General features: G+C 45.5%; 1 protein-coding gene across 4 annotated transcripts in view; it reads left to right on the forward strand.

The window, feature by feature from the left end:
• Positions 1–9,944, forward strand: part of FAM13A (family with sequence similarity 13 member A) — a 302,687-nt gene that overhangs the window by 282,628 nt on the left and 10,115 nt on the right. For all 4 annotated transcript variants that reach the window (XM_045284117.1, XM_045284114.1, XM_045284115.1 and 1 more), the window contains one exon: positions 9,740–9,835. In XM_045284117.1, coding sequence (XP_045140052.1) covers positions 9,740–9,835 — 96 coding nt within the window. The remainder of the gene's footprint in view (positions 1–9,739; positions 9,836–9,944) is intronic.

Below are 9,944 nucleotides of genomic sequence, written 5' to 3' on the forward strand. Positions count from 1 at the left end.
ACATTAGGTCATTTTACACAACTCCCACTTTTCCTCGATTCATACTTCATACATGTTCCAGTCCTTAATGGATCTTTGCAGCTGTTGCTTCTCACTTTAAGTCATGCTTCATCAGCAAATGTAGGTCCCGAAAGCTTTACTCCATTCGAATCATTAAGACCGACTCTCTTTTGAATCCACAACTCTTTCCCAACCATATTCTGAGTGCTCGTCTCCCATCGCTGTATCCGACAATGCTCCGCAGCTATTCGTAAGGTTTGCCCTGGCCAATATTTTTGGAAGTAAATTGCCACGTTCTTTTTCCTAGTCTATTCTAGTCTGAATCTCTGCTGAAACTGTTCTTGTGTGACCCTAAAAACATCATACCCTAAAACCAAACCCTGCCACTGCCACCGAGTTGACAGCAACCCTCCAGGACAGAGTAGTACTTCCCCGGAAGCAGACAGCCTCATTGTTCTCCTTCAGAGAGGGGTTGGGTGGGAACTGCCGGCCTCTTGGTTATCAGCCCAATGCATAACCCACTGTACCCCCAGAGCTCCCCACACATACCGAACAAATATATGATGTTGTTTGAAAACACAGACCCAGCTTCACTGCCCTCCATCGCTTGTGACTCATAGCAATCCTACAGGACAGAGTATAACTGCCCCTTGGGGCTCTGCAGAATGTAAACCTTGATAGAAAGAGTCTTAATTTCTCCCAAAAGGAGCAGGTGGTGGCTTCAGACTGCTGACCTTGCCGTGAGCAGCCCATTAGGCACTGTCAATTGCAGAGGTTCTCCACCTTCCTGATGCCGTGGCCCTTTAAGACAGCTCCTCATGTGTGGTGACCCCCAACTATAAAATCGTGTTCGTTGCCACTTCATAACTGTAATTTTGCTACTGTTATGAATTGGGCGACCCCTGTGAAAAGGTCATTTGACCCCCAAAGGGGTCACGACCCACAGGTTGAGAACCACTGGTCAACTTGGTTAAGACTCCTGGCGACCCTGCCATGAGTACAACTGCCCAGTCCTGCTCCAGCCTCACAGTTGTTGGTTTATTTGATTAAGCCCTTGTTGCAGCCATTGTATCAGTTTATCTCATTGAAGACCTTCCTCTTTTTCATTAACCCTCTGAGTTACCAAGCATGATGTCATTCCCTATGGATGGGTCCCTCATGATAGCATGCCCAAGTACATAAGATGGAGTCTTACCCTCCTGGCTTCTAAGTAATATCCTGGTGTTCTGCTTAATCCAAGGCAAATGTGGCCTTACTTCTAGCAGTCCATACCAACATACCAACACCGCAATTCCAACACCAATTCCAACACTTAAATTCCTCGCCTTTTGGTATTCATTGTCTGGCCTTTGTATGCACACGAGGCGACTGAAAACACCATGATTGGGTCAGACAGATTATAGCTGTTGGAGTGACATCTCTGCTTTTGACTCCTGAACAAGGTCTTCTGCAGCACATTTGCCCAGGACAGTACACTGTTGGATTTCTGGACTGCTGTGTCTGTGGGCGTCCCTTGTGGACCCAAGGAAACAGAAATCCCCGACAACTTCAATAGTTTCTCTTCGTATCATGGTACAGAGCGAAAGAGCCATGGTGATGCAGTGTTTAAGCACCTGGCTGCTCATCAAAAGGTGAGCAGTTTGCCAGCTGCTGCTCCTCAAGAGAAAGCTGTGGCAGTCTGCCTCTGAAAGGACTGCGGACTTAGAAAGCCTCTGGGGGCAGTTCTGCCCCATCTATAGAGTTGCTGTGGGTCCACATCGACTCAGGTTACTGTAGAATGCTTGCTTGCTCTTCAGTGGGATTCTCACCTTCGATGCAGGAGATCAGGGCTCAATTCTAGCCCCCACACGTCATGCACAACCCCCGCCCAACTCACGGTGGAGGCTTTTGCGACTGTTCTGGCTGAACAGGTTCGAGCCGAGTTCCCAGACTGAGCTTCACTAAGAAGAAAGGTCTGGCAATCTTCAGTCAAAAATCAGCCACTGCACACCCACGGGTCACAGCAGTCCAGTCCACAATGGATCGTGGGGATGGCGCCTGTGGACCACACAGCAGTTTGTTCCGTTGCACGAGGGAGTCATCCTTTTCAGACCGACTTGGCATAAAACCATCTATAATTACATGTTTGCATATATGTCTAGAAGGGTCCCTCTGAGTCGTAAAGCTGCCAGAAGGAGAAGATAAACTGAGATGGAGCCTAGTGACTATTGTCCTCTTATACCCAGCAACTCTGCCTCCTTTATTTCCTGATAAGAAACAGTGGCGTGGCTGAACATACATCAGCTAATCCCAAACAACAGATCGCCGAGGATCATATGTAGATTTGACTTGAGGATTTAGATTTAAGTTCGAGTATGGCTGTGCTTACCAACTTATTGAAAGTTCCCAAGGTCTTTCAGCCTTGCGTGTCTGGTTCTGAGGAGGAGGGGTGCGAGGCTGTGGAGCATTGAAGAGTAAATGATAGTTTTTACATCTGTTACAATGATAGGTTCTGCCCACCAAGGCTTACTATTCAACGGCTGAGTCAGGAGAAAGAACATCCGCTTTCAAACACCCTTCTCATGAGGGACATGCACTAGGAGTTGTCCCTGCCGCCGGGCACTGCGGCCTTGGTTCCCACTTGTGGTGACCCTCTGGGCGTCGGGGTCACGCTGTGGCTCCTCGTGGTTCGGAAGTAGATCAGCAGGGGTCTCTTTCAAGGTGCTTCAGAAAAGACTCAAACCTTTAGCCTTGCAGCCACATCCAAGGACATGAGCCATTGCACACTCAGCAGCTCACTCCACTCCCGCTGCCACGGGCTCCGCTCTGACTCGGGGCTTCTCACAAGAATTCCCTGCTCTCCACTCGATTCTGACTCACCAAGGCCCTCAGGACAGAACAGAGCTGCCTCTGTGGGTTTCCGAGTCTCCGGACTCTACCGTCTCAGAGGGCAGGGAGAAAATGCAATAGGAAATGTGAGTGTTTTTTTTATGATTGGGCCCAGGTCAGATTCTCTGCCTGTCCCCAGAACAGGATGCTCCTGCCTTCTCAGGAAAAGCAGGGTTCACTTGGTAGTTAGCCAAGAGAGACCTTTCCATGCCTAGTCTGTGGTGCCATCATGGACCCTGGACTGTAAATAGCACTTGGGCAAACAGAGAAGAGAAAGATGTGCTTCCAGAACTAACCTATCGTTGCAAACCCTGGTTTTCCCAGAGAAGCCAGCTCGTGGCTCAAGGGTTTTTGCTGAGTCTGCATCATCTGATGTAAACTTTCAGAAGCACAGGCCAAATAGTTATCTGTGTAGCAGCCACATTGTTTTAACAAGATCACTTGCTTTACTTAGGCACCCTATGACAGATTGACATGTGTATAAAAACCAGAAACACTTATGTGGACACTGGCACATGAGTAATTGTCGATTAGTTATTAGTATGGCGAGTCCTTTGCAACATTTAAGGATCACATTCAAAGGTCTCACCATAGGGAGAAATACAGCAAATTGCTGCTCTTCACTGCACGGCCTTCTTTGAATGGTGCCCTTGAAAGTAAATGTAGAGGAGGGCTTCTGGGTTCTTCTTGAGTTGCGTGCTTTTTGGGATATAGTTATGTGTGGTGTCCTGGTTACACGGTGTGCTGCTAACTGCAAGGTCAGCAGTTCGAAAACACCAGCTGCTCCTTGGGAGAACGACAGGCTTTCTATTCCCATAAAAAGTTTGAGTTGTCTTAATAATTATCTCTCTTGTACTTCTTTGCCTGGTCTCTCTGGGCTATAATAGCCATTACGATGAATACTACACGAAAACACACAGGCAAAACCATGATCAAAGGGTTTATTAAGGAAGTTAAGGAATTGCTATGCCAGTGAGAAAGGCTCAGTGGGGTGTTTACCAGGGACATGTGACAAAGTTTCACGTCTGCTGAAAAATGCCCAAAGAGGCATACCACTCACTGTAAACCTTAACCAAAAGGCATTCAGCTCAAGCGCTGGGGATCCGCAAACCCCAGCTCCCTGAAGTAAGTGCCCAGAAGCATCCTGCTCCACACGCCAGCCTCCTGCACAAAGGCACTCACCTTTCTCTGCTCTGTGGGCTGGGCAGTCCATCACTCTGTTCCAAGCTCTGGCTCCTGATTCTGCTGCTGCTGCTGCTGCTGCTCCGATATCAAAGCTGTCCTCTGGATCCAGGAGGTTCACTGCATAAGGATCTCAGGTCCAGAGAATGCACTCATTCCTGGCGCCTGGTAACGAGGCCCTTCCTCTTGCTTCTCAGAGGGCTCATTTTAGACACAGCAAGATGCCACTCCAAGGAAACCTGTTTGCAATTACAGGTGAATCCTATCAGTATCTCCCCCTGCCCTTTTACCTGACACCTGCAGGGAAAGTTAGAGACTGGCTAGAAGAACCATATTCAATAATTCACTGCTCCTGGAAGTTACAGTCTTGGAAACTCACAAGGTCAGTTTTACCCTGTCCTATAGTGTCGCTATGAGTTGGCATCGATTTGATGGCAGTGAGTATGGTTTTATGTTTCTTTGTTTTAAACCTTGGAAACTAACAAGATAGTAAGTCTGCTGCTGTAAGAGGACATGGTGTTGGTTCTGACCCATAGCAACCCTGCATACCATGAATGAATCATTACCCAGTCCTGCACCATCCTCTTGACTATTGATGCTTGTGCCCATTGTTGCAGCCACATAGTCAACCCATCTCATTGAGGGGCTTCCTCTTTTTCTATGACTTACTCTACCAACCATGATGCCCTTCTACAGAGACTTGTTCCTCCTAATGGCACGTCCACAGTACTTGAGATGAAATCCTTCCATCCTTGTTTCAAAAGAGCATTCTGGCTATACTTCTTCCAACACAGATTTGTTCATTCCTCGGGCAAGCCGTGGTGCAGTCACTGTTCTTTGCCGACTCTGCAATTCAGAGGGGTCAGTTCTTCTTCGGTCTTCCCTTTCAGTTGTCCATCTTCTTGCGTACAGCGCATTGGAAATAGCATGGCTTGGGTGAAAAATGACATCTTTGCTTTGTAACACTTTAGAGAGGTCTTTTGCAATAGATTTTCACAATGCTTGATTTCCTGATTGCTGCTCCTAAGAACAACAATGGTGGAGCCAAGGAAACTAAAATCCTTGACAGTTTTGCTTTTCTGTGTTTATTATGGTGATGTTGCTTATTGGTACAGTGTGGGGACATTTGTTTTCTGTGAGTTGCGTTAAAAGCCATAATAAAGGCCAGATGTCAAATGTCTTTGATGTTTATCAGTAAATACTTAAACCTCCATTGCTGTCAACAAATACATTTGCGTTACCCATCTGCACACTGCAGGATGCTCATGAGTCCCAAAGCTGATGCCGTGGTCTTCTTCGGGTAGTCCCCCTCCTCAGGTTATTTGCTCAGCCCACAGGTTGAATACGTATTGTGAGAATATACAACCCTGATGCCACCTTTCCTGATTTGAAACCATGAAATATCACCCTGGTTCTGTTCAAACTACTGCCTCGTGGTCTAGTGCACGTTCTGCAGGAGCACAATGAGGTCTTCTGATTTCCCCTCTTCTCAATGTGTTGTGATCCACCCAGTCAAGTTAAATATTAGTGCCATAGCCAAAAACTCAAACAAGCAAATACTAGAATTAGAAAACTTCCTTTTGGACAAAATATTAGAAAGGAAATTTATTTCTGTCAAGTTTGTCTTATTTTGGTTAACTTGACTGGCTAAATTTCCTCCTAACTTCCAGAAACATTTCTGCCAAATCACTGAGTTAGACTAGCATGCTGGCCCGCAGTCAGGATATGCTGACTTGTTACTGTTGTCATTATTAGAAGTCAGAGTTCCTTGGGTAATAAATAAACCATCTGTTGTCTGTCATGTATATCGTATTTCACTACATATTGTATTTCACCACATCATGTGACAACAGTTAGGACCTGCCTTAATCCCGTCTGCAATATGCTTAATAGATATAGCATGTAGACGTGGGACAGGGCAAGATATGACAAAATACCAATTTATAAACTATCAAGGGCTCAGGAGGGAGAGGGGAGTGGGGAGGGAGGGGAAAAATGAGGACCTAATGTCGGGGGTTTAAGTGGAGAGAAAATGTTTTGAGAATGATGTACAAATGCACTTTACACAATTGATGTGTGTATGGATTGCGATAACAGTTGTATGAGCCCCTAATAAAATGTTTAAAAAAAAAAAAGATTTTTTTGTGTGTGTGTGTTCCCATTCCAAATTTTATCATTTTATATCTGACATTGTACAAGCCACTTGATTTCTATCCTTCAAACTTACTCCTAGCTACCAGTGAACTTTTATTGAATGATATATTCAAAATAATTATAACATTTATGGAATTAAAGCATAATGTACTTTCCCCATGAACTTTTTGAAAATACAGAAAAGCGCCCCAAATGTATTTTCTTGATGAATTTTCACAAATATTAGTGCACCCAGATCAAGAAGCAATCCTCTTCCTTATCCCTTTAACCTAAAGAGCAGTCTGAGTGGGGAAAATAAAAAAGGAAAAGTAAAACCGAAATGGGCTCTGTCGTGACAAACAAGTTCATTTCAAATAAAAATAAAAAGAAGCAATCCTCTTCAAGCCCCCTACAGCCTATTTATCATCCTACCTCCACCCCACTGCTGTTGAGTAGATTACAACTCCTCGTGAACCTAAAGGACAGGGTAGAACTGCCCCCTGTGAGTTTCTGAGACTGTAACTCTTTAAGGGAGTAGAAAACCTTGTCCTATGGAACAGCTGGTGGTTTGAACTGCTGACCTTGTGGTTAGCAGGCTAACATAATCACTAAACCACTGGGTCAAATTAGAAACCACTACTTTGATTTCTAAGGAGCCCTGGTGGCTCAGCGGTTAAGTATTCAGTTGCTCACTGAAAGGTCAGCAGTTCAAACCCACCAGCCACTCCACAGAACAAAGATGAGGCAGTCTCCTGCTACCCCAGAGATTGCAACCTTGGAAACTGTATGGAGCAATTCTACCTTGCTCTATAGGATTGTGATGCGTGAGAATTAACTCAAAGGCAATGATACTTAGACTTCTAAAGTTATAGCTTAGTTTTGCTTATTTTTTTAATGTTTTTTAAGTGGATTTGTACAATATATAAGCTTTCACGTCCGGGGCTAATTTTATTCAGCATTGATTGGCATGAGATTAATCGATGGTGCTGGATAGAAGAAATTCATGGTTTCTTCAGTCTCACTATGATGGGTGTAGTGCTCAACTGTGGGAACAGACCCCATCTATTCCATTGATGAGATTTTGATGGCTTCTAGTTTGGGGTAAGCAAGGCTGGAATCAAGATTCATATGCATGTCTCAGTGAATAGGTCTAGTTCGTTTGGTGTACACTTGGTACACATGAGTGGAGTTAACAGGTTAGATGGTCAGCCTCCTTGAACACTGTCAGTGGTTGTCCTGGGCGTCCCGCCCTCCCCAGCAGCAGGGAAGGAAAGGCTACCGTTGCTTGGCATTCACACCGACACGTGGTTCTGCCCTTTATATTTTACTTAGGGTGGTGGGAATGTATTAGTAATCCCTGCATTTGATTCGCAATATTTTTTCCTTCAGATCCTTAATCCATTGCATATAAAATAATTGGTTTTCTTCCAGCCATCACAGTCCTTTTTTTTAAAGAAACATAAATTTTAAGCTCATCATAGTGACCCTACAGGATAGGGTCGCCCTGCCCCTGTGTGTTTCCACGACTGTAACTGGCAGCAGGAGCAGGAAGCCCATCTTTATCCCGCGGAGTGGGTTTGAAACACGACATTTGGTTAGCCGCCCAGTGAGTAGCCCACTATGTGACCAGAGTTCTGATGTAGACAGAAGAGTGGAAAACTATCTGCCTATTAATATTGTAATAACGTAATAGGCATAGAGATAACGTTGTTGTTATTAGTGTTAACAATAGATGGTAAACCACAAAACTGTCTTAGCATGATGTCAGTATCCTACCATATATTGTGGAGTATTTGAAGTGTAGTATAGTTGATCAGTCTGTAGCAGATATATACAAAAGGCAGCAAATGATCATCCCTTTATACATAACGTAGAGTTGCCTCCAGGGTTGAAGCCCCAAAAGGCCCATAAGAAATTGGTCAAAGCCAGTGCAATTTGCCCTTGTTTACCCCTATACCTTCTGTAGTATTCTGTGTGGAATGGAAATAAATTGCTGAAGACAAAAACCAAACTTAGGGCAAAGATACTTCATCTGAGCCCCCAGTTAATGAATATGGCTATCGATGCATACCTGTGAATTAGGCCTACCTGTCCATGAGCGTAGTTCTACTCTATCCTGTGCGGGATTGCCATGAGTCAGGGTCAAGTCAACAGAAACTGGTAGGCTGATGTTTTACATACCCACCCAGTCATCTCACAGAGATAGTCCCATGATATCAGCACTGAAATAGCCACTCAGAGTGACCCTGTAGGACAGGGAAGAGCTAATTGCCCCTGTGGCTTTCCAAGAGTATAAATCTTTATCAGAGCAGAAAGCCTCACCATTCTCCCACAGAGCAGCTGGTGGGTTCGAATTACCAGCCTTGAGGTTAGCTCCCCAAAGAATAATCCGCAATGCCACCAAGGCTCCTTGATACAGTCACTCAACTCACTGCATTGAGTTGATGCCGACGCATAGCAACCCTAAAGGGCAGAGTAGAACCGCCTCTGTGAGCTTCTGAGAGCTTTACAGGAGTACAAAGCCTCATCTTTTTCCTGCGGAGCAGCTGGTGGTCTCAAACTGCTGACCTTATCGTTAGCAGCCTAACACGGAACAAGTATTAGTCCACTAGGACTCCTGAAATAACTAGAAGGGATACAAAAGCATAGACTCCTGCTCTCAAGGTGCTTGCAGTCTAAAGGAATAGACAAATCTGACGACAAATAGTTATCGCCCAGGGTAAACGTGCCAGTGAAATTACAAGGTGTGTTCAGGATGCCGTCGTGACCCCAGGGCCGGGGCAGGGGGTGTTGAAAGACAGCTCAGAACAGGTAGTGGTTCTTGACCTGAAATTTGCCAGAAGAGTGAAAAGAAGAGATCAGACCAGGAGAAGGAGCTAGGCAAGTAGCTGAGACTGACTGGGTTCTAGAACCCAGTTCTAGAACTGAGGAAGAGGAGGCGCAGCAGACCACGAAGATGTTTAGCCAGCTGAGGTCTCGGCGTGGCTGTAACTACTGCTGCGGAGAGTCCGCTTTGCTCTCTTCCCACTGGCTAAAGACTCGGTCCTTCGGGTCAGTAACAGCGGTGGAACCCTCTGCCACAGTTCAAAATTCTGTCAGCACAGATAGCCCCTGAATCCCTACGATTTGCCAGTGTCATCCTTCATACACAATAATTTCACGAGGCAGACATGTACATTAATTGTTCACAGAGCCAGAGGATAAAGAGGCTAACAGGAATGCATGCTTTTGCCCTTTCCTGAAGAAAATAGTAAATAATCTTGGAATTCTAATCCAGAGGAATTGTAAGGAGAGAAACTGATAGATCCAGATTTTGTTTTAGGGAAAACGATATTGCTGAGGAAGTGATTGCCTCAAACCGAAGTAGCTATTTTATGTATTTATGGACTAAATAATGCTTTCGGCTTAAATAAATAAATAAGTGGTGTGAGAATGGCCAGGCTTGGTGAATTATCTGCGTCCTCTCCTGGAACGCCAGGCCCCAGGGTCTGCTTGGACCGCCGACAGAATGAACACCATGAGCCATTGTCTCAGTTCTCGTCTTCTTGCCTTGCAGGTAACGAAGAACGAACGGCAGGTGATGAAGCCACTCTATGACCGCTACCGGCTGGTCAAACAGATCCTATGCCGAGTGAACACCATACCCATCATTGTGAGTGGAACTCTTTTCTGCTCTTGCCTGCTTGCTGGAGGGAGCTCTGGGGTTGCTCAGAGGCCCTCCCCGACTTTCTCAGCAGGAGCCCTGGTGGTGTGGTAGGGTA

Source organism: Echinops telfairi, unplaced genomic scaffold (assembly GCF_000313985.2).
Source record: "Echinops telfairi isolate 266 unplaced genomic scaffold, ASM31398v2 ScPeMD7_7468;HRSCAF=8506_0, whole genome shotgun sequence".
In the NCBI taxonomy this organism is placed as follows: Eukaryota; Metazoa; Chordata; class Mammalia; order Afrosoricida; family Tenrecidae; genus Echinops; species Echinops telfairi.